Below are 25,459 nucleotides of genomic sequence, written 5' to 3' on the forward strand. Positions count from 1 at the left end.
TAGTGAATTATATGCATGATTAATATCATAATTCATACAATCAGGCATTAATTGACAAGCCAAACAGATCTCTCTGGTTTTAAGCCTGTTTATGTAAGTCTACACTAAAGCTCTGTTGCCAATGCCTGTGGCTGTGGGTGTTAGATACAGCACTGAGAGTTCAAGGTGCTGCTGCCACCCTCTGTTTGTCTCATATCCTGCAGAATTTTCCCCACACAAACAACAGAAGCAAGCAGGAATTGCTCTTTCAGATGCTGCAAATAATGTGTCGTTAACTCTAGCTGATGGAGGTAAAGATACAGTTGCATTCAGAGGGTTGGGTCTAGTTTTCCAGTCTTCAACCAAAATGGAGTTGGCTTTTAGCTTCTGGGTTTTTCTGCACTTGAAACTTGTTTTTGAAGAGTACCAAGTCAGAGCAAGTCACTTTGTAACTTAGATGGACATGGAAGTTTAACAGAGTTCAAGTCAGAGCTGAAGTCCAGGGAGCACGAAGAGAGACCATATTATCCGTCACTACTGCTTCACTTGAATTTTTGTGCAAGATTTGTTCTGCTTTCAAGCTGCTTCTTGCTTTGGTAAGGGAAACCTATAGCAAGTTGCTGCTTTGCTTCATTGATTTCCACAAAGGCCTTCTTAAAATTCATTTTCCTCAATAAAGGTGTAATGGTGAGACTCTAGAGTTACTAAAACAGCAACTCTTGTTGAATAACTCATGATTCGAATATTTCTGTCCAATAATTCTCACCTATCCATTACTCCAACCTACAATTCTAAATTGTTTAAGGCAAAATTCTTTCTGTTCTGTGTCAGCAGTGTCAGGAAACGACCTTTTAGTGCCTAGCAAAATAAATCTATTGGCACTCGCACTGGAGTCCTTCCAAAGCGATACGATCCTGCTTTGCTGCACTTGAATTTTTCTCTTCTGCACTGGGATCATCTTGATTAAATGCAATTACTTTGACTAATATCATGGCACTTAGTGAATATATTAACTGCAGTGACAGCGGCAAACTGCAGTTTCTCCCTGCTAGAAATACCAGGTATGCCACAGCTCTGGTCCGTGTTTCTACCACTCTGAAGTCCTGAATCTTACAAGCAACCAGCTCAGTCCTGCCTAAGAAGCACTTGTTTGATCACCTTTATTAAAGAAATTAAAACCAGATTAGAGAGGAGACACTCTCTGGGCTTCCTATAGGGCCACTGAAAAGGAAAGGCGCTATTAAAACAACATCAGAGGAACAACAGACCCCTAGGAAAACTCCCAAGATCTGTTCAGAATCACAAGGCATCAGTGCTGGAACAGTACATAAGAAGCAAGTAGCTCTATGTCAGCAAACTGCATTGCACTCAGCTACATTCAGTGCACCCACACATCCCCCAGTGGTTTCTCTTTTAGCAGCAAGCCTAAAATGTGGCCCACAGGTATACCAAGAAGGATTGAAATAGAAAGAACAAAGAATTGAAATAGAAAGAACATTTTAAGCTTAAAAATATATATATACTTTTTTAAAATACACAGCTGTTTTAGTTGGAATAATTTTGTTATGATACTTGAAATTTTTTATATTTTTAGAGGAGGAAAGATTTCACTACAGGAATCAAAAAATAATTCTTTATCCTCATTTAAGTAAAACTGAGTTTTTATCTACAAGTGGAGAACCTGGAGCCCAAACACACGGGCAAACACCCCACACACACCTTACAGCCAACACGCCGTTTCCGCGCGCATGCCTACTAAGGCCGGGAGGACCTTCCACCATCGAGACTGGCGGCACAGAGCGGTTGCAGCAGGTAAGCCACTTCCGCGTCTCACCGCGCATGCGTATTGGCGCCTGGAAGACTTGACCATAGAAATTAGCGGACGCGGTGGCTCAGAGCGGCTACAGCAAGGAGATGCTACTTCCGCATTTCCGAACGCAAGCATGGTAGGGATTGATGGACCGATGGCATCAAGTCCTGGAGGACTGGCGGGGCAGAGCGGTTACAGTCAAATCCAGCGTGGGATCTGATCAGTGCTGATCATATCTGAAAGGCGGGGTCAGGAGGATGGGGCTCTGTTCAGTGGTGCCCAGCGACAGGACAAGGGCCAATGGGCACAAACCAGAAAACAGAAGTTCCATACAAACATCTGAAAAAAACTTCTTTACTGTGAGGGTGGCAGAGCACTGGAACGGGCTGCCCTGAGACCTGGTGGTCTCCTTCTCTGGAGATATTCAAACCCACCTGGATACTTTCCTGTGCAACTTGCTCTAGAGAAGGAACCTGCTTCAGCAGGGGTTGGACTAGGGGATCTCCAGGGGCCCTTTCCAACTCCCAAGGTTCTGTGATTTTGTAGCAGACGGCCAAATGTGCGGTCAATTGAATATAAAACCTTCTACTCATACGACCAACAGTTACTGCAGTAAGATACAATAAATCAGAGGAAGCTGTTCAGGGACTTCAGACTTCATGCATGTTTCCATGCAGCTTTCTTTACGCTGCTCCTTTACTGTTAATTCCATTTCAAGTGATTCCAAGCCCTTTATTTCTGGGCGTCTCATTCATTCTCATTGCTTCTTCTCTGGTATCTCATCCGTGTTTCTTCCATAAAGTTTTTGAAGGCCGGTCCTTCATGGCTCTCCTCAGTAACTGGGAGAAAAAAAATCCACAGTTCAACACCATTTCAGCATTTGTTCTATTTGTGTTCCTAAAGAAAGCAAGAATCATGCTAGTCTAAGCAACATCAAAAGTCCATTTGGTCTTCAATTTCATTACAAGGGGAAAGAAAGAAGTGATCCTAAATATTAACTGAATGCAAAACAATGAAGATAAAGTCTGCAAACTCTGTAACAGAGCACGCCATGCTCTAAGAACTTAAAAGGCATATCAAGTTGCCCAGTGCATGCATCTTATTTTATGCGTTATTAAAAATACTTACTTGAATATAAAATTTACAGTTGAACTTTTACAAAGATTGGAGTGTGGTATCACTGAACTGAGCACTGTGGCTGGGCTTCTGCTACATATTCAGACACCTGTATTTAGGTGACTGAACGTATGCTTTTCTCCTAGGCTCTTGTTGCAGTCAATACAGTTAATGAAATACAGAGGATATTTCATGCCTAGATGAGCAGCTTTAGACCAGACCAGATCTCTCATTCCCTTACCCTCGTGGTCAATGTCATCAGTATCACTCTCCCTCTCTTCTTCGTCCTCATCAAGATTTCCTCGTGTTAGGATCAGCTCAGAGGGACCCATTGCAGAAGCATCATCAGACCCTTGGAAGGAACAGAAATGGTTATGGGAAGAACATCACACTAACAAGTAAGTTAGCTCATGCCCCAACCATTCCTATTTGCATACAACATATACCTACTCTAAAGAGACAGAAAGCTCGTACTTACAGATTCCAAAGATTCAGGACAGACTGCATCAGCACCAAACTGAACCTCACATAAGGCAACAGCTCAACCTACAGCAGAGCTTTCTCATATTCTAATTTGACTGTTTCATCTTTTCTAAAATATTTCATTATTCCTAGTACATCCACTGCTTTACTTACACACCAGGGTTTCTTCTTTGCACATTTCCCACTCCACTAAGATGAACCTACTTTCATGCTTTTGCAGTGAGAAACACTATGTGACTTGTCAAGGCAGGCTCTTCAGAGAGCTTCTGCAGTAAACTTCATCTTCCCTCCTGAGAAAATACCTGCAAGCGTGTTGCCCTGCATACACACAGAGCCCATGTCCTTCCGTAAGCGCTCCAGCTGATCTCTCTTCTGTTTATTTTGAGCCTTCTCCTGTGGGTACAAAGTTACAAGTTGCTTCTGAAAACGTTTATAACATATCTCCCACAATACTCTGTTCCCTGGGCAAAAAAAAAACAACCACCAACCAACCAACAAAAACCAGAAGAAAACAAGCAGGTCTTATATTATAACTGAAGTTATACAGAACTTCTGGTTAAGCATGGAAAGCAACCTCTGGCATGATGAACTTCAGGAACATTTTCAGCAGCATCAGGAAACCAAACTTAGTGAAGCTGTGCCTGCAGAGAACTGTCCTTGCACAGTCAGAACTCCAGGTGAGCAGAGCTACTCATTCTGGCATTCCAATTCAGTCTTCATTATTAATTATCTAAGTCAAAACCGTGCATTTGACTGGCACAGAAATATGCCCTAGTAAACTTGAATAATTTAGTGCTAGAACAGCAAGCAACGTCTCTTCTACAAAATATCTGTATTTTTGTAAAGATGTGCCCCACTAAATCTCGGGGAAAAAGTCAGATTGGGAGCTTCAGGACAAGACTTTTTCCACACTGAATATTAAATGAAATGTTACAGCCTCACAACATAAGAGTCAATTCTGCACATAAAAAGTGATTCCAAGATACAACGCTCCGGCCTACAGTAGTTAAAAGTACTTACCAATGTTTTCCTCAGGCGCTCATACTCTGGACGATATTCCCTGCAAAGACAAATATCCACAGTGCATTCATTCTCAGCTAATACATCATTGATATTAAGTAGGGATCACTTTGGAGGCTCGTTTCTATCCCAAGCTAAGGGTACTTTAACCAAATGTACTCTGAAACTAAAGGATGCAAAATAAGTGAACTTCATTAAAATGCCAAACCTTTCTCACGCAGTCTGGTTAGATTAAAAACAAAAAAAACAACAACAAAAAACCAGCTCTATAGAGGTAGTTGTTTCACTGCTGTAAGTAACCAGCTGATCACTCACTCAGACTAAATTAAAAGAGGGAAAAATTAGATTAGATCTTAGAAAAAAATTATTTACTCAGAGAGTGGTGAGACTCTGGCACAGGTAGCCCAAAGTTGTGGATGCCCCATCCTTGGAGGCATTCAAGGCCAGACTGGGTGGCAATTTGATCTAGTGGGTAGCAAACCTGTCCAAGGCAATGGAGATGGAACTGGATGATCTTTAAGACCCCTTCTAACCTAAGACATTCTATGATTCTATGAAGTTCCTAATAAGCTCTCTGTGTATCCATCTAATCTGTGTGGCTGGCTGTGTATGAATACGTCCTCCAGCTTCCCAGTTTGATCTGGGGGGCATGAAGTTGTAGTAGGCTTTCCCAGACTGATCAAACATGATGTATTTTCCCCTGAAAATAATATATGGTCTGTCTTAGCTATTTCCACATAATCCGAATTACTAGATTTGCTTTCTAATGTTACAGAGCAGTCTAACAGTATTTCATGAGGAAGAATCCAGTAAATCCATCAAGTTCTCAAAGAATTCTGGAATTTCAGCTCACTCACCTACTGTGTCTACCTCTTCATGAGGACAATTCAAAGCTTGATCATTGTAGAGAACCAGGTCAAAAAACTGACTTCAGAATTCACTAGCACAGTTGGCTTCTACTTTTTTCCCCATTGAACAGCACAAAAAATTCATCCCTGCATAGTTTCTTTTCTCTGTTTCTTCTTATGTTGACTCTTACATTCCAGTTTATTACAAACCTTATTACCTTGGCTTGAAAAGCAAACACTTCTTCAAATCAAAGGAGTAGTTCAGTAAATCAGTAATTTCAGGAAGTATTCGGAGAGTCAGGAATCAAAATCAACTCACCTCTCATATTCGTCTACAGCTTTAGAAAGCTGAACAAAAAAATCATCCAGTCCTGTGCCCAACACAGCAGAAACACCAACCACCTGTAAGAGAAAACCACACATTAGAACTAAAAATGGTAAGTTTTTAGGTAACTGACATAGAATGAGAGCTGGAAAGGCTAAACAGCATCACTGAAAAAATACCTGTGGGAATCTAGTGACACCTATTTCCCCCCCCCTTCTCTACTTTTAAATAACCCAGGGAACTGAAATTTCCTTTCTCTTTTATAAAATTGATCACAGAAGAGAAATAATGCAAGTTAAAAAAGGAAAACTCGGTTCTGCAGCACACTCTTGCACCTCCAATCTCAACATCCCACAAAAAATATAGTTAAGATAATACAATGCCTAAATATAATGAACAAGATGGGGCAATTGTGGTAGTTTCACATTGATGGAACTACTAACAGATTAGAGCTGTGAGAAACTGACTTTCTTGGCCACAAGGGCACTCCACTGGCTCATGGGCAACATGTTATCCACCAGGACACTCAAGTTCTTCTCTGCAGAGCTCCTCTCCAGCAGCTCAGCCTCTAACCTGTACTGATGCACGTGGTTATTCCTCCCCAGGTGTAGGACTCTACACTTGCCATTGCTGAACCTCATCAGGTTCCTCTCTGCCCAACTCTCAGCTTGTCCACATCTCATTGAATGGCAGCCCAGCCTTCCAGTGTGTCAGCCACTCCTTCCCGCTTTGTATCATCAACAAACTTGCCAAGGGTGGACTCTATCCCTGCCTCCAGGTCACTGATGAAGATGTGGAACAAGATCAGGGAACACTGCTAATTGCAGACCTCCAACTGGACCCTGTGAATAAATTGCTCCAGCACAGGGTCCATCTGAATGGCAGCAGAGCACTCCACACAGTTTGACAGCAACAGCAAACATGCTGAGGAGGCACCCTATCACTTCATCCAAGTCACTGATGGATAAGTTGAAGATTACTAGACCCAGGGGAGACACCACTAGACATCAGCCACCAGCTAGACTCCTTGAGCTTTCTCTTCTCCAGGCTTTTGTGAGAGGTATATAAAATTTAAAACAAAATTAAAAAAAAAAAAAGAGAGAGAAAACTTACCTTCAGTGAACTGTAAAACTCATCAAGCACCAAACTCATAGAACGAGTCAGGTTACTGACGTAGGAAGTCTCTTGATTCAGAGCATCCTGAAAAGTCTCAAAGTCCTGCATCCATTCTACTGCAAAACTGTGATCAATTATGTCAGTCTGGAAGGAGAAGACAGAGTTTTCAGGAGTAATAAATGATTAATTCTTTGTCCACATCCTAAGGCTAATTAAAAAAAATGCATGCTAGACTTACTTACATAATGCTGATCTTTTCAAAATATTCAGCCCTCGTCTGAAGTTTTCCAAGTTCTCTTTTTTTAGTCAAATCAACTACTTGAATACAAGAAGAGAAGACAACACCTATCTCAGTTTTAACGAGTGTTTAAGAAAACAACTGAAAGTCTGGCTATAAAAAAATTGTATGGCTTACTGAAAAGAGGCATCCAAGAATTGCTTTACAAAACAGCTTTATTTGTAAATATTAGATTTTATGATTGAGGTGTGGCAAGAACAGACTGAATCCTTTTTTGATTGGCCTGGGGATCTGTGAGGCATTTCCATGCTGGGCAACATGCTGTAGGACCTTTATAAACTGAGCTGTGCTCTGACCTAAAGAAGTAATAAACTAAACTCAGAGCACGATCATGGACACAAAACAGACGACATGGTTCCACAAGTTTACATGGATTGGTAAGTGAACGGTCTACTGAAGAGTTTTATAAACATATCAAAGTACATTTAAATCCTCAACTATTACAACAGAAGTGTCTAAAACTGATATATTTTGTTTCCCAGTACCAGTAGGAAGGAGGAAAACACAAAAAGTATTTCCTTGTATTATTCAAAATATTTGTGACAGAACTGAATCCATCAAGGATCCAAACCCTGACAATTTAGAAATACTTTGATTAAATTCTATAAATAAAATTGAATCAGCTCCGTACTTGGTATTTTTTTTTCCCTCTGCAAATCTAATATTCCTCAAATCGATGTCACAGAATGATTTAGGTTGGAAGGAGCCTTAAAGCTCATCTAGTCCCAACCTCCCTGCTGTGGAGTGGAAGTGATGAAAGTCCCATCCAACCTTGTCTTGAACGCTGCCTGGTAGAGAGAATCAACAACTTCTATGGGCAACTTGTTCCAGTGCCTCACCACCCTCACAGCAAAGAATTTCTTACTTGTATCTAATCTAAATCTACCCTTAGTTTAAAACCATTAACCCCTGTCCTGTCACTACAGTCCCTTGATGAAGACTTCCTCCACATCTTCCCTGTAGGATCCCTTCAAATAGTGGAAGGTTGCTAAGGGTCCTCAAAGCCTTTTCTTAGAATACAGAACCCCATGTGGCGTCTCACAAGAGCAGAGCAGAGGGAGACAATGACCTCCTTTGACCTGCAAGCTATGCTTCTTTTGATGGAGCCCAAGATATGGTTAGTTTTCTGGGCTGCAAGCACACACTGCCTGCTCCTGCCAAGGAGTAGCAAGGCCCTCTCTTTATCACTGCACATGTTCAGTTCCTTGGGATTTCTCTGTTCTTATAAAGAGTTAATTTTGAAATGCTTGTCAAAAATTCCTCAAATGCTGCTGACTTATCTTGTTGCTGAAGGCTAGAATTCAAATCTAAGTGAAGTTGTGAACCTGAAACCTTGGGTCTACCTTTCCATGCACATACTGTAGAAGTCTCATTTCTTTTAGTCTTTCCAAAAACACATTTTCTTAAGAGAGAATGATTTTCCTGCCTCATGCCTTTTCCTATAGAAACCCCTTCACAGCTTATTCTAGAGCTATTGTCTGGAAAACAGCATAGAAAAACTTGCTAAGTAAGGGTTACACGCATGGTAAGGGTCACTAGGAAGACACATGTAGTTGGAGCACATCAGATACCAATCCTGCTCAGCAGAGGTGAGATAAAATTTCACACTCAAAGCACTGACACTCCAAAGGAAGCATGTGAGATACACACACACACACAGAAAAATAGCTGTGTTGGAACAACTGTTGAATACAAAGAATGCCTGTGAGGAGAAAGAATAACACTTACAACAAAAATTGGAGTCTTCTAATACATGAAATTATTATGTTTAAAGAGCTGGCAATCTGCTAAGCTTAAAAGCATTCCTTTAGGCTACAAACCAAAACCTAACACAACAACAGAGGTGTATTCTCTGTGTAGTAAGTATCTGCTTTCTGGCAGTCACCAATTAGAGCCATACACACTTTATAACTTTTGCCTGCTACAAAACATGGGACTTGTTCCTCCAAACAGGCAGGTATGACACAATTCCCACCGTAAGTCTTCAGTTCAGCGTTCAGAAGCAATGATTAAGCCAACTATTTTGAGAAGGCACGGAACTGTAAAAGCAGACTCAATAATGAACTGACCCTCACGTTAGAAAGTTACGCTTCCTTGTAGCGCAGCGTTAAGCTGTTAGGAGGCCACGGATGGCACACTTTAAAGCAAGTCCAGATGAAAAATATAAATCTATCAAAGAAACACTGAATCAGTGGGGATTCCTGGGCCAGGGTCCAAATAATCTACTTTTAAAGAGTAAGACAAGAATAGGACTGGCATCCAGTCACTCAGACAGCTTCTCAGAGGGAAAATCTACCTCTGTGACATATATTTCTAGTTGACGCTGAATGTCTATTTGTAAAACATACTTGACAAAATTCTCTCAAAAAGAGGACCTAGAACAAGAAAGCCTCAAGAAATCGAATCTCTAACAGATCCTGCAAAGCATTTTTCAAGTTGTTAGTATGATGTCTAATTTGAATGTTTGGGTGTGACTGCCTGTCCTTGATTTTTTCTTGCTACTTTCTTTCCCAGATTAAAGATCTTCTCCAGATTCAGTTTTCAGCCTGAAGCCCCTTCCCAGCCTCTCTTTTCCAGAAAAACATTATTGTAATAAGATGAAGATGCTGTAATAAAACAAGCCAAAGAGAACGGTGCTCTGCTGGAACTTAGAAACCATAGCTTTAACTTACCTTGTTCATGACAACAATAAAAGGTAGCTTTGTCTTGTACAGGATACTGAAAGTTTAACAAAAAAAAAAGGAACTGTTAAAAAAATAATTTAACATTCATAAGAACAGAAAAAAAATATTAAGGATAAAGTAGGCAAGACATGTGCAAAACATTCCATGATGACTTCCAGATTTCTTTTGATACCTAAACTATTTTGTGCATCCAGGGGGGAAACCACCAAGACAGCCAATAACCAAGCCAGAAGATTAAGCATCTTGAGAGGAAACAGCTGTCAGTAACACTGAAAAAGGAACAAGCATGAGTTGCTTCTACAATATTCCCAGTAACAGCTTAGAATTATTAGGAAAAAAAATTACTAGGATATTAGTGCTGTTGTGATAAACTAACTTTTAAGACATAGAAAAATACTAAACAAAGATAAATCACAAGCTCTACCAAGACTTATCAACTAGGATGCTTATAACCAAGAACTACAATCAGTCTTGACTAGGAAAATTGAATAGTTTCGTATCCAGTTTGCCCAAAGAGTCTAGTAACACTGCCACAAAGAGCAAGTAAAAGCCATAGATTGTAAGATGTTAGAACAAAGAGAGGGCTTTCTTATCTATAAGATACTATATATGAAAAGAGATGTTACAGAGATTACTAGACAAGCTACAGTAAGTCATAAACTCCAACAACTGCTGAACATGCTTGGATGAAATTCCCAGTGCTCCAATTACATCCAGTAGCAAGAGATGCTACAATGATACACTACTGTCTGATTTGTGTAACGATTTGGGAACAAAAGAAAATTCAAAACAAGAGCTTATGAACAATCACATAAGCTAGAAGTGACACATTTTTCTCATTTCTACACTCCGTTTTTTTTTGCTGGGATTTGTCCCCACTTGTATGTATCTTCATTAGGTGCAAACAAAACACCACAGCACTGTAGGAGTGTGCTCAAACAAGTACAAACCACAGGGTGAAAAGCATCAGAAAGTTCCATGGCTGCACACAGCCCCTATACATTGTCATAGCAACACCTGGAAAGGTGTGCATCACCTTTCAATCTCTGTGGAAACTTTGTATCTTAGCAGATTTTGTAAATAAAAATATTACAGACAGAAATCCCATATGCTAAGCTCCTACTTGTCAGAGATTTAAGTTATAGCCATCATTTCTCAGAGACAAGAAGAAAACTTAACTACAGTCAACATCTGGTAAGAGAAATCAACATCGAGATTCACATACTTAATGATTTGTCTGCTCCATTATTTATTTTAACAACAGAAATCTCTTATTCAAGTCAGGAAACAGACTGAATATAGCCACAACAACATTCTAACTTTACTATAAGCCCTGGTCCTCCCTATCAGCCACATTCCCAAGAAATAAGTTGGACATATTCTCTTCAACTGAGAAGTTCCTCGGATGAAGTCTAAACAAATGGTCGCTCTCCCACCTCATCAGATAATACCAAGGGGACAATGCACTCAGAAGAGATGGTTTGCATTTTCAGCTTTTCTTACCTGCAGGCGTACAGCATGTTGGACATGAAGGTGATAGGGTTGGTACTGCGAGAGGTGTCCATCACATAAACAACAACTGAAGGAAAAGAGGAAGCCTGGAAAAACACAGGAAAAGGCATCTTGATTAGAAGAAGGCAAGCACATTTTTCACACAGCCTCAATGTCAAGTGACACAGACACGCTTACCAAGGCCTCGGTTATGATGGTTCCTGATGCTGACCACGTGAACACCTCAATCTGCCCAGGTGTGTCAATGATAACGTACCTGTTAAGAAGCCACCACCAACAAAAAAATAGGGAAAATTAATCAGGCACATGGTCCTGTGGTGACCAGGTTACTACACGCAGAGAACAGCAAATCACATTATTATTGTGTTACAGATCAGAAGAGCTTCTCCCAAACAGTGATGAGATGTATGAGCAGAGCTGAAAAATTCCTGTGTGAATTTTGTGAGAAGCACTCGCCCTCTTAAGATTCTGTTAGAACCAAAGGCATTAATTTGACATGTGCTATCGCAAACTCTACAGAACCAGAACTAATTGTTGCCTGTTTAAACAGTACGTGAGAAAAGCAATGAAAGTCTGATGAAAGACAAGAAAAGCAAATCTAAAATCAGCAGATATTTCTTTGTAATATATATATTTTTAAAAGTCCAGTAATCTGTTCTAATCCTATGCCTTTTTTCCAGATAACCTTTACACCAAGGCAGAAGAACAACTAGAAAACACACAGAGATCCTTTTTAAGGATGACACATGATTTTCCCACATTGATTCCAGAATTGTAAGACTTGGTAGAATATACTCACTTGGATGCGTTCTGTCGCTTTTCGATAAACTTCATTACCTGATTGAAAAAGCAGCAGTACACTTTGTATTTAGGCTCAGAATAGAAAACTTGAATAAACAATTTATAGCAGAAGCATCAACTTTAACTTGCACAGCTACAACAGATATAGCTATAAAAAACCAGACATTGATACAATAGAAGCTGAAAGTCTCTAAATCTCAAGATGGAAATGGATAGAAAATACTCAGACACTGTGAGACCCTGCAAGAACAGCCTTGACTTTGCCTGTGTTCTAGTACCTGGTGAAACAAATTCTATAATAAATGGAGCTGTTCTCTACCTATTTCCTAAGAGATTTGACACTTTAACATCCTGAATAAGGTTCCCAACCCAGTGCCTATATAGCATTACGATTTAAGAGAATAGACAATTATCACATCAGCTTAGGGAAACTTCATCAATCTCCAAAAGAGACTTCCCTACTTCAAAGTCAGAGCATACATACAACTTTTTATGGTTAATGTGGTCCAACAGAACAGTTACGTGCAGAGACTGAAGACTTAATGTTCTGTACACAAGGCCTACACAAGGCCTAAATTTTAGATTATAAAAAATAGTAGGAAAAGAAAAAGGATGCATTTCCCTTAAATGAGAGCTAATGCAGCTAGGCTGCTTTGCAAAACAGGGAGAATGCACTAACTCTAAAAAAATATGAGAAGGTTAAACAGCACTTTCTGAAACTCTAGATACACAAAAAACATCTACAGCCTCCAGGCACAGTATTCGTAGCACGGTATCACACAGGAACAACCTCATACCTGATCAAATCTCGTAGCAAAAAGATTGAGAGAGGTCACTATCCCACCATTCGGGCCCAGCCCATATCTAGACATTTCATTTAGGAAAGCAGATGATCATGGAGGCCTCAGAGAGCTGAATTTTAAGATTCTGATAGTAGCTGGCCTTTTGCAATGCACATTGGATACCTCACAGAAAAAGACAATATTCCACATATTTAATGAAGTCTTCTAAATGATGCAGTAGCTTAATAAAATGGTCTTTCCCTGTCAAAATGAAGAGGGTTTACCCCGGGGCTTCCCCTTGCCACTATCTAAGCATTACCATTTCAGAAAGAGAAAAATGTAAGTGCACGTGTACAAACAAAGCCATCTTTGTCTTTCCAAAAAAGATCAACTACACAGTCAGAAACTCAGTACTTAACAGTGTCCCGAATGGATTCCATTTTTAAGAATACTTACCTCAAAATATAATTAAAAGGTTTCTTGCACAAACCATTCACTACAGAATTCAAATGGAAAGAATGGGAATGAACCTTGTACAGACACTTGGAGTGTCCCGAAGATTTCAAAATTCCTTCCTGTGCATATGGATCTGTCTACTAATTATGCTCACAGACACAAATACTCTTTTATTACGTCATGTATTTACTGTGTAAGAACTAGCAGTGATTTGCCAGTACATACAGTCTTCCAGGGCCACTGCTCTACATCTCCAAGCATGCTGACAGACACTCTCTTTAAGCACTGTTGAATGAGATGTTAAACTCCGGTGACAGCTAACAGACATAGCAAAGCAAATTATATATCCACATACCAAATTCAAACTTATGCTTAGATGTTTTGCTAGTAACTCCTAATCAAACAGCCAAAATCATAATCCTAACTTCCATCATCTGTTTTTTTTCCTAAAATATTAAATTTAAAGAGTCACACTAGTACGTCAAATCCAAACATTGTATATTATATTCATCTGCAAAATCTATGACTTAAGAAACAAAAGACCTCCACACCTCTCTGGAACTGCAGTCATTGTAGTGCAATGTTACTAAATCATAATCCCCAAACTACTGTGCAGCTTAAGCCACCAGTGCAATGTCTGAGAGACTCAGAGGGACAACAGTGCTTTTATTATGATCAAACTATGCAGAAATAGTTTTTCTTCACCTCCTACAGGCAAATACTAATTTGCATGTTTTTAATAAAAAAATTAATTTGTAAATACACAGAGAAAAAGCTGCTGGCCTCTATCATTACAAATAGAAACTGAACAAAACAACACACAAAAGAGATGTGGACAGAGCTCCTGTGAGGGTGGTGAGACACTGGGACAGGTTGCCCAGCGAGGCTGTGGATGCCCCCTCCCTGGAAACATTCCAGGCCAGGCTGGATGAGGCTGTGAGCAACCTGGTCTAGAGGGAGGTGTCCCTGCCTACAGCAGGGGTTGGAACTGGATGATCTTAAAGGTCCCTTCAAATCCAAACTGTTCCATGATTCTGTGATGCATACTATTTGTAAAAATGTACTACTAAGCAGAAACACCTGTAGCACATGAGAAGAGAATGACCCAAGGAGCATAAAAATCTTGTTCACTTGCATTTCTAATCTCACATGCAAGAAAGACATAGTCAAAAACCTTTGGTGTTCATGCAACAATCTGCATTATCACAATCCCAATCTCCCTTCATCCTCACATGTAAAAGTGACAGGTAGCTTTTTCAAAATCTGAGATTTCAAAGGTCATTGTAAGACCAAAAGAAAGGATACTGCTTCATGACTTCTTTGTACTTCACAGTGTCCCGGATATCTAGAATGGGAACAAGCGTAAATAGTTTGAGTACATTTATTTTAAAACAGCCTTCTTTATTAAATTGCCTATCATCAAAAGCCTTTCCTTTTCTAGCAAATCTCCTTTTGCCTCAGAAACAAATCTAGTACCAGCAGGAAAAATCTCATACATAAAATAGAAAACTAACAGACCTGCTGTGCTCTCAACATATACATGAAACCCAGCATGACTCACATGAAGCTTCATCAGATTCAGTTACTGAGCCATAACTACTTAAGCTGAATTTTATTTTTATTTCATCAACATCAGTTAATAAAGCACACATCTTTCAAATATCTACCACTTTATGAGAGACCCAGCACTGGAAGGCATTCTCTAACTCTTCAGCTGACATCAGTAAGAACACTTTGGTATCCACAATACCTTTTTTATTTTCTAAGAGATGGGCTAAGGATTTTAGAAAATTTAAGACACAGAATCCTCAACAAAGCTAAGTCCTGGCAAGCCTTGGGGAACAGCAGACCTTTGGGAGTGGCTGGACATAAAGCCTGTTTCTTTTAGAAGTATTTTATCCAAAATTAATGCCTTTTACACTGCTTTAAGAAGTTACTTGTTAGCATACAGCCACTGCATGGCTCTGAGGATAGGAAACCCAATCAAATCTGCTAAAATATTCATTGTCAGTAATGGCGAGAAGGAAAAAAATCCACATGCATTAAATCACACTCCAACATCATCGTAGAAAGTTCTCAATATCTTTATAAATGACTAGGATGTAGGACTAGGAGGTGTTTTGAGCAAGTTTGCTGATGATACCAAATTATGAGGAGCTGCCAACTCTGTTGAGAATGAAGACATTTTGCAGAGAGATCTAGACAAATTAAGAGAGCCGAGCAATCACCAACTGCATGAAATGCAAGATGAGCAAGCGCCAGATTCTACAGCTGGGAAGGGGCACCCTTGGCTATACATACAGCCTAGGGAATGAGAGGCTGTGGAGCAGCCCTGCTGAAAGAGATTAGGGGGACTTGGTCTACAGCAAGTTTAACATGAGCCAACTGTGTGTTCAGGCAGTCAAGAAAGCCAACCATATCCTGGGATGCATCAGGCCCAGTGCTGTCATCCAGGCAAGGGAAGGGATTGTCCCGCTCTGCTCTGCCTGGTGCAGATTCACGTCAAGTACTGCGTTCAGGTTTAGGTGCCACCATTTAAGGATATAAAACTATGACAGAGTGCCCAAAGGAGAATTACAAAATGGTGAGGAGTCTGTAGAGGAAGACATGTGAGGTGCAGCTGAGTTCCCTCAGTTTGTTCAGCCCAAAGCAGAGGAGCTGAGGGGAGACCTCAATGGAGGTCTGTAGCTCCTCACAGGGGGCAGAGGAGCAGCACTGAGCTCTGCTCTCTGGTGACAGGATCTGAGGGAACAGCGTGGAGCTGCGTCAGGGGAGGGTCAGGCTGGATATCAGCATCTTCACTAGGAGGTGGTTGGGCATGGAACAGGCTCCCCGGGGCAGTGGGCACGGCCCTGAGCTGCCAGAGCTCAAGGAGCATTTGTACACTGCTCTCGGACATACAGTTTCATTTTTGGGTGGTGCTGTGTGAGCCTTTGGGGTTGATGATCCTTGGGGGTTCCTTCCAATTCAGAACACTCTAAATAATTCTAAATAAAGCAGAAACAATCCAGCACCCACAACAAAAGTCCTCCTCACGTTAGACCTTGGCGCCTTTTAAAGAGAGAACAAACAGCCCAACCAAGTGTCTGCCGTGAAATACCTCTCCCCCTCACAGAGCACAAGGAAAGCAGAACACCACGGCAGAAGGGACCCGCTCCATTCCGGCAGACCTTACGAACGCGATTCCCGACCACCCCCTTCCCCCCCCATCACGCTGCCGCCCTCCTCCCAGCCCCATCTCACCGATGTTGGCGGGGAAAGGCAGCTCGTGCACGGCGGGGTCCAGGTTGATCACGTACGGGGGGCAGCGCTGGCTGTGCAGGTGAGCCGCGAGACACTGCGGGGACACAAAACGGCGTCAGGACCCGCCCGGCGAGGGGGAGTTCAGCAGCGCCCGCCACCGCCCCTCACCTGCACGAAGGTGGTTTTCCCGGAGCCGGCCATACCCAGTACCAGCACGCACACCGGAGGCGCCTGCCCGCTTGCGGCCGCCATCTTTCCCGGCACCTCCTTGCGCTTCCGGGACGCGACCCGAAGCTTCCGGTGATTGGGCGGCAGCGTCCCATACACGGCCAGTTACTTCCGGGACACGGCCGGTAGCTTCCGGGGTGTGGCCTGCAGCTTCCGGCCTCGACCCGCGCGCGCTCGGCGGTTGTTTCGCCGCCGACCGGGACTACGCGGGGATCTCGAGCGGTGTCCCCGCGGCCTGGGAGCTGGCGGCTGCCAGGAGGAGACGGTTGGAGGCGACCGGAAGGGACCGTAGGGCCGTGGGCGCGACGTTGTGGCGGCGTCACCATGCGGGGCAGCGCAGTGAGTGCCTGGGGGAGGCGGTTGCGAACCGTGCGGCCCCGCTGTGGTCTCGGAGGGCCGAGGAGCGGGGAGGGGGAACGGATCTCGGTATTTCGGGCCTGTTTCTCGCTGCGAGAGCCTCCCAGGTAAACAGCGATAGGGCGAGAGGTGATGGCCTTAAGTTGTGCTAGGAGAGGTTCAGGTTGGGTGTTAGGAAACATTTCTTTTCCGAAAGAGTGGTCAGGTATTGGCACGGGCTGCCCAGGGAGTGGTGGGATCACCGTCCCTGGAGGTGTTCCAGAACCGTGGGGATGTGGCACTGAGGGACGCGGTCAGTGGGCATGAGGTTGTGGTTTGACGCTTGGACTTGATTAGTTTAGAGGTCTTTTCCAACCTTAATGATTCTGGGATACTATGAGTCTAGAACAGTGCTGAGCCTGCCTGAGGTCGCAGGGCCTTTCCCATGGGTATGGGGACAAGGCAGCGTGGGACACTTGCTGCTTCCACTGACTCCTCCTCAGTAGCTGTGGAACCAATTGATCAGCGGTTATCGTATCTCCTTTTGTTGTTGCTGCAGATCCTTTACAATGATCTAATTTTTTTATATTAATTTTGGATTATTTTACAAAGTTTTGTAGTGCTAAAAATAGCAAAACACGTGCTATGTTTGCGAGTCATCAAGTTCTTCTCATGATAGATTAGGGCAGATGATTGCAGCAGACTGTCTCCATTCTTTCCTTTTTATCCTTATAACATCGCGGTTATATGGCCTGACTTTTTCCAGCTGCTCATCACACAGAGGTCCCTCCACCTTTCCAATGTAAAGTTTCCCATATACTCTTGTATATACTACTAGCAGTGTGTAAACTCAAAGTAATGCAAACACAAACATACAACCAGTTTTTCATCCGGAGAAGAAGAGGGAAGACTGAACAATTTATGTATTCCTATACATAAATTAGAAGCCAGGAGCATAAAAGGCAGACTGAAGTTCATTTTTCCAGTGCATTTTTTCTAATGGCCAGTTGCTTTTGCTTTGAAACTGCCTATTCCCTGGTTTGTTACAGCACCTGAAGTTTCTCTGCAACTCCGGAGGAGTCCTCATATTTTCACGTGTTCTTCAAATTCTGTCACAATCCTGTTAGCTAGTTGTAACATTTATTTCTAGTAACAAACGCAGTAGTGTGGTCCAATTGATATGTAAAAATATTTATATTTATATATAAAGAAAATAAGAAAAAAAATCCTTTTTTTTTTTTTTTTCAGTTTTTTAACCAGTTCCTGTACGTGACAAAATGTTCTTCTGTTCCCTGGTTACAGTTTTTCTGCTTGGCATTGATTTTTGTCTTCTAGTCTGCATAACCAATTTTTGTCCTGGGTTTCATAGAATCATTGAGGTAGGAAAAGACCCAAAAGATCTTGAGGTACAACCATCACCTAATGTTACCAAGTCCGCCGCTAACCCGTGTCTCTAAGTGCCACGTAAGTAGCTCCGTGGATGACAACTCCACCACTTCCCTGGGCAACCTGTTCCAAAGGGGAATTTCCCAACAAAGAGTGAGATTGAATCACTGTTGGTGTTTGGGAAAAGGTGATATATGATTGTCTCCATACCAAATTAGTTGTTTATAGTGACTTGAAAATGTCAGTGGTGTTTGTTAGGTTGCATGTCTTAATAGGAATGGAAGAAGTCGCAAGTAATAAGTGACCAAAAAATCTATATTAAACAAAAAGGTTTCTGTGATGTGAATGGAGGAAGCAGATGAGCAACTTGTGGAGTGTGATAAAATAATTGAGGTGAAGAATGAAAAACGAACTCAAAGGGAACAGACACAGCATTCTTGGCATTGAAACTGCAAGAATTATTATGGGAAAAGTCGCCGTAGAAAAACGAGTAGGTTACAGTCTAAAATACTTGTCATCGTGTGGTAAAGTGTGGGCAGAAAGCAGGTGCTGCTGAATTAGAGGCAAAGAAAAGCTCCATCATGCCCCAGTACAAGGAGAATGATTGCATTTCATATGGAAAGTGGAGAGGGGGTCGTCGCTGTTCTGACTGGAGTTCTACTTCAGCTGGAGATGAAAGGGTTCCTTGTTACAGAACAACTTCCTTGTTGCAGAAGATGGTTGTTTCCTATTCAAAGGATGGGATGCTCATCCTCAAAGTGCAGGTGATTGTGCTTGGCTGGAAAGAATAAGAAAAATTATGCTGCTGATGTGAATTGTTCTACTTTGCTAGGATACCAGTGCTGCGCATCACGGACATCAGAAGGGCAAGAGGCCAAGGACTCTGGGAAACAAAAAGTATGTGAATATTTTTTTACCTTTGACTAAGGGCCAAAAAAAAAGTTGGGATTCCTATTGGAAAACTGTATCTGACTTTATATAACAGTCTAAATGTTAAGAGCTGCAACGGTTTTTGTTTGTTTGATGGAATCTTAGATGAGATCCACACTGGCCCCTGATGGCGTAAAGAGAAGTATTTGTTTTTGTACTGTGATGAACTTTGACCTCTCCTTTCATTGAAATGCTGAGGTAGGATGAATATCTTTTTACTGGTGCTCTCAGGTAGCTTTCTAATGTCAAACTCTTACAGATATATAATGGTATTCAGGATGTTTTGCCTTGCTGGCACCTTCCAGTTCATAAAAGCTCAGGAGATTCAATGAACTGTGAGATGAATTTTTATAGTCTATTCATTTTATATGAATTTATACCTGTGAGAATGAAAGGGATGTTGTCTGCTAAGTCATTGCGATCGTGCGTGCGTGTATACATCCACAAATAAATAACAAGATTTCAAATTGATGTTTTCCAGGACCGAACGATTTGAGGAGATGGAAACTACACCCCTAGGACTGAACAGCAACTATAGTGAGACAGCCAGCAACATTTCTTCTGGCTCGCAGAAGAGCAGAGTGAATGGAAGAGCAGAGTCCAGAAGCAAGCGGACCATTCGCCGGCCTGCTTACTGGCTGGAAATGAGGGGCATAAAAAACAACGTGAACAAACCTTCAGAAAAAAAAGGTACTCGTCACTCTTGACTCAATGCAAAACTGTTTTTCTCTTCAGTTCTTTTATGAGAGATTGAGAGACTTGATGATTTCTGGAAGGTGTGGTGCAGTCCAGCCAGAAATTATAAGCTTGNTTTTTTTTTTTTTTCAGTTTTTTAACCAGTTCCTGTACGTGACAAAATGTTCTTCTGTTCCCTGGTTACAGTTTTTCTGCTTGGCATTGATTTTTGTCTTCTAGTCTGCATAACCAATTTTTGTCCTGGGTTTCATAGAATCATTGAGGTAGGAAAAGACCCAAAAGATCTTGAGGTACAACCATCACCTAATGTTACCAAGTCCGCCGCTAACCCGTGTCTCTAAGTGCCACGTAAGTAGCTCCATGGATGACAACTCCACCACTTCCCTGGGCAACCTGTTCCAAAGGGGAATTTCCCAACAAAGAGTGAGATTGAATCACTGTTGGTGTTTGGGAAAAGGTGATATATGATTGTCTCCATACCAAATTAGTTGTTTATAGTGACTTGAAAATGTCAGTGGTGTTTGTTAGGTTGCATGTCTTAATAGGAATGGAAGAAGTCGCAAGTAATAAGTGACCAAAAAATCTATATTAAACAAAAAGGTTTCTGTGATGTGAATGGAGGAAGCAGATGAGCAACTTGTGGAGTGTGATAAAATAATTGAGGTGAAGAATGAAAAACGAACTCAAAGGGAACAGACACAGCATTCTTGGCATTGAAACTGCAAGAATTATTATGGGAAAAGTCGCCGTAGAAAAACGAGTAGGTTACAGTCTAAAATACTTGTCATCGTGTGGTAAAGTGTGGGCAGAAAGCAGGTGCTGCTGAATTAGAGGCAAAGAAAAGCTCCATCATGCCCCAGTACAAGGACAATTATTGCATTTCATATGGAAAGTGGAGAGGGGGTCGTCGCTGTTCTGACTGGAGTTCTACTTCAGCTGGAGATGAAAGGGTTCCTTGTTACAGAACAACTTCCTTGTTGCAGAAGATGGTTGTTTCCTATTCAAAGGATGGGATGCTCATCCTCAAAGTGCAGGTGATTGTGCTTGGCTGGAAAGAATAAGAAAAATTATGCTGCTGATGTGAATTGTTCTACTTTGCTAGGATACCAGTGCTGCGCATCACGGACATCAGAAGGGCAAGAGGCCAAGGACTCTGGGAAACAAAAAGTATGTGAATATTTTTTTACCTTTGACTAAGGGCCAAAAAAAAAGTTGGGATTCCTATTGGAAAACTGTATCTGACTTTATATAACAGTCTAAATGTTAAGAGCTGCAACGGTTTTTGTTTGTTTGATGGAATCTTAGATGAGATCCACACTGGCCCCTGATGGCGTAAAGAGAAGTATTTGTTTTTGTACTGTGATGAACTTTGACTTCTCCTTTCATTGAAATGCTGAGGTAGGATGAATATCTTTTTACTGGTGCTCTCAGGTAGCTTTCTAATGTCAAACTCTTACAGATATATAATGGTATTCAGGATGTTTTGCCTTGCTGGCACCTTCCAGTTCATAAAAGCTCAGGAGATTCAATGAACTGTGAGATGAATTTTTATAGTCTATTCATTTTATATGAATTTATACCTGTGAGAATGAAAGGGATGTTGTCTGCTAAGTCATTGCGATCGTGCGTGCGTGTATACATCCACAAATAAATAACAAGATTTCAAATTGATGTTTTCCAGGACCGAACGATTTGAGGAGATGGAAACTACACCCCTAGGACTGAACAGCAACTATAGTGAGACAGCCAGCAACATTTCTTCTGGCTCGCAGAAGAGCAGAGTGAATGGAAGAGCAGAGTCCAGAAGCAAGCGGACCATTCGCCGGCCTGCTTACTGGCTGGAAATGAGGGGCATAAAAAACAACGTGAACAAACCTTCAGAAAAAAAAGGTACTCGTCACTCTTGACTCAATGCAAAACTGTTTTTCTCTTCAGTTCTTTTATGAGAGATTGAGAGACTTGATGATTTCTGGAAGGTGTGGTGCAGTCCAGCCAGAAATTATAAGCTTGATAGTGATGCTTATATGTTAGGAGGGAGAAACTTCCTCCAGTGCAGAAGTGTAGTTTAAAATTCTCTGGTGTTATGCAGTTCCTTTTAAATGACTTGTCTATTGAAATTAATGATTCTGTGAGTGATACCAGTCTTATCTGTAGAAGAGAAGTGTGTAGGGCATCTGCCAGTCATTTCAGGATTGTACTGTAAGAACTTGAAAAATAGAACAACTAATGCTAAAAATGTGCAAAGCAAATCAGTATGCAGTATTCTGGTTTAGACATGGCTTTTGTGGTGGTTAGATTTTCGGTGTGAGGGGGTGAAATGTTTTTATTTCTATTGTTTTCTCTCTACTGTCATTTATGACTTTCTTATTTGGAGTGGATGGGGTCTGAAGTTGTTTTAGGGACATTCAGATTTCCTGGCTTGAGAATTGTTTTTCAACGTTGTGTGGCACTTCTTTCTCCAATGTTTTTTCCTCCTCTCACTAAATTGGAAACTCTGTACCATCCTGTTGCGGGGGGACCAAATATTAACTTGATAAAGGTGAGGTTGCTGCAGCTTCATGCCCCTAGGTCCAACCAGTAGCAAGACTGAGCATATATTCCCACAGGTACAAACACGTATATTCAATACACGTATAGACAGCCAGCCATACAGGTCAGCAGAAACGGAGGTGCTCAGCACTCTCACACACAGCACCAATGGCATCCATCCCATTTCCCTCTCTGGCTGATCAGCATGGAGATATGTTAGTGAGAAATAAAAAGGTGTGCATACACATATATAAAAAACGTATGGACGTAACTGTGTTTGTACACTCATGTGGAGCGTGGATCCCTCCTGTAGCTGAATTAGGAGTTCAGTCTACTCTGTGGCTGGCCTCTGGATCCTGGTCTCCCCTATTGCTAGTACAAGGACATAGCAGTGCCTGATGCCTGCAGAGCTGCTCCAGCTGCTGGTGCAGACCTCCTTTCAGACAGGCTCAGACTCACATATTCTGAGAGGAATTGGCTGGAACTCCCCTCATCCCTTTGGTAGCCAGTTCCCGCTGTGATCTTGCCCTTCTGCCTAACCACACACACATGTATACACCTGGCTTCCAGTTTTCTTCACCTTCTCACTAGATAGTCCACTTGGCAGTCACTTGCAGTCACACTCACAGACTCACTCCAGTTGGTGGTATCACAGACACGCTGGCCCCTGTGATCTGTGGCGTTGCTTTAGTTGCTGGCACTTAAGCCTCCCTGCAGACATCTGTGGACATATGTACACAAAATATATAGAGACCCACACCCAGAGACTACGCTCATTCATTGCTAGGCATGAGCAGACTTGTATGCTGACCAACTGCTTGTTTACAAGCAAGTGGCCTTACCCCTCTGTTTTCCCACACATGTTCCTCCCCAAACCACCTCATTCCCCCCCTTCCTTGCCTTTGATACTGTCCCTAAACATCCTTTAATGTCTTGTGTAATACTTAAATTCCCTGCATTCCATATATCCTGTAACCCTAGGCATTAACAACCCACTCACCATTACTTCAACACACTTCCCATTCCAAAGCATGCTCCAGAGAGCAGTTCCCATTGATTCGTCTCGATGCATGTCACAGTTAGATGGTGGGGCTGATGGGTATCATAGGAAGAACGTATCCATTTCTTTGAATCCCTAGATTGCCTGCCATGGTGCTGCTGTACTTCTCTGTGCTCGTGGAGGGTCATAAGACACTACTCTGAGTGCACAGGGAGGTGTAAGTGCCAGCAGCTTTCTGGGTCTTCAGTGGGCCTGGAAACAGTGAGGATAGGCAGAACATTATCTACATTCTGCCATCTGTCATTGTCTATGCTCCTTTTTGTGTGTGTAGATGAGCTTTTTATGACATAACCTAGCAACTTTTGGCTCAGTACAGTACAATACTCAGCAGTACAATGTTTCCCAAGCCACGCTATTGCACTGCTTCTTCCATGTCTTCTGTATTGAAGGACTGCAGACCATGGAGTGCCTAATGTGAATGAGTCGTAAGGCTGTACCTAGCTCACTGGTGTCCAGGCGCCCCACAAAAACTACTTTTTTCTTTAAAAATATGAGGAGAAACTGAGGTAGCAGACAGACACAAAGCTGTCATCCAGACTGAGTTTAATAAGACTGAAGCATTTCTATTCTTGCTTGTTAGCAGAAGTGCTTTTGAAAGGCAAGAGGAAATCTGAGCATGGGGAAGGTGAAGATCTTAAAGACCCTCCCAAGAAGAAGCAGAAGATTTCTGGTAATATTAAATAACTTTTTATTCCTAGCTAGAGGCATATGGGTACTTCAGACTTTCTTTCTGCCCAAATGCTGTCCTCCATGTTTATTTCTGATTCTGTGTATCTTGTAGGATACTGCTGAATAGTGTTTGTTTTACAGTGGGGGGGGGGGGATTATTCTTATTTCAATCTGTCAAAGTCCAGCAGAGGGAGGGAAAAAGGAATTAGAGTAAGAACAATCTGGTCAAGTTCATTTTAGTTTCCCAGAAGATTCTGAACTAAATAATCAGGCAGATTACTTGTATAAATCTGGAAGGTGATGAGTAGATGATGGGACACAGAGCTATGCCAAGGGAGGGTCACATAGATGTTAGGAGAAGGTTCTGCACTGGAGGGTAGTGGTTGTGGAATAGGTTCCCTGGGGCCCTGAGCTGCTGGACTTCAAGAAGTGTTTGGACAATGCTTTCAGACATAAGGACCATCCGAAAGTCAAATGCTGCGTGGAGCCAGGTGTTGAAATCAATGATCCTTCTGGGTCCCTTCTAACTCCAGACATTCTGTGATTGTGTTCTACGCACCCTCTTAGCAGGCTCCTAGAAGAGTGTAAGATCTAATACGAGATAAAAGCAGATGTTATACTGAGGTGTCTGAGCAGTAATGTAGACTTTCAGGTGTGACATAACTGCTGCAGGGTCTCTCTTGGTGTACTGTTTCCAGCAAGCAATTCGGGAAACATGTATACCAAATGAAGAGAACACAGGGAGGAAAAAAAGAGCAGAAAACGTAAGCTGTGGGAAAATACTGAAACAAGAAGAGTTGTTTAGTCTACTGAAAACAAGAACGAGTAGAGGAGCGGCACTAGGCATTAAATTGGCTTATCTGTACTGTGAACGGAGGAGGTATTTTGGTGTGAAGAGTTCCCGTCCTCTGAGCTTTGCATATGGGCAGCCACAGATTATAAATGTCTGGATGAGACTAATGCCTGCAAATAAATGTGGATTTTGAGAGAGAGGAGAGGTTACAATCTTTAAGTTCTTTTAAAAAAAATAAAATGGAACATTTCTGAATGAGTAGTCTTGAGACAGTAGGCTGACTAGCAACTTCCTAGCCAAGCTCTGCTTTTTCTGTAACAAAGCTCGTAGAATTAAGTCTCCTGGCCTTCCTTGTTTGT

The 25,459-nt window shown here is 41.9% G+C and overlaps 2 protein-coding genes across 5 annotated transcripts in view; one reads left to right on the plus strand and one right to left on the minus strand.

Annotated features, from left to right (window-relative positions):
• GPN1 (GPN-loop GTPase 1) lies at positions 1-17,027 on the minus strand. The gene is given in 15 exon segments (XM_021391374.1): positions 1-2,628; positions 3,147-3,257; positions 3,691-3,781; positions 4,409-4,448; positions 5,576-5,658; positions 6,695-6,841; positions 9,668-9,713; positions 11,183-11,277; positions 11,369-11,447; positions 11,991-12,028; positions 12,790-12,856; positions 14,536-14,575; positions 16,474-16,567; positions 16,642-16,920; positions 16,923-17,027. Coding segments are annotated over 15 exon segments (1,407 nt in total). The 3' UTR covers positions 1-2,536.
• The window catches only part of ZNF512 (zinc finger protein 512), a 21,479-nt gene continuing 12,860 nt past the window's right edge, over positions 16,841-25,459 (plus strand). The window contains exons 1-4 of one of the 4 annotated variants that reach the window (XM_021391370.1): positions 16,841-17,040; positions 19,256-19,320; positions 19,835-20,043; positions 24,219-24,308. In XM_021391370.1, the coding sequence (XP_021247045.1) occupies positions 17,026-17,040; positions 19,256-19,320; positions 19,835-20,043; positions 24,219-24,308 (379 nt within the window). In that variant the 5' untranslated portion in view covers positions 16,841-17,025. Of the gene's footprint in view, positions 17,041-19,255; positions 19,321-19,834; positions 20,044-21,065; positions 21,217-21,730; positions 21,940-24,218; positions 24,309-25,459 lie in introns of those variants that run through there. The other 3 variants (XM_021391371.1, XM_021391372.1, XM_021391373.1) reach the window with 3 other exon arrangements.

The sequence above is a fragment of the Numida meleagris genome, chromosome 3 (assembly GCF_002078875.1).
Source record: "Numida meleagris isolate 19003 breed g44 Domestic line chromosome 3, NumMel1.0, whole genome shotgun sequence".
NCBI classification, from domain to species: Eukaryota; Metazoa; Chordata; class Aves; order Galliformes; family Numididae; genus Numida; species Numida meleagris.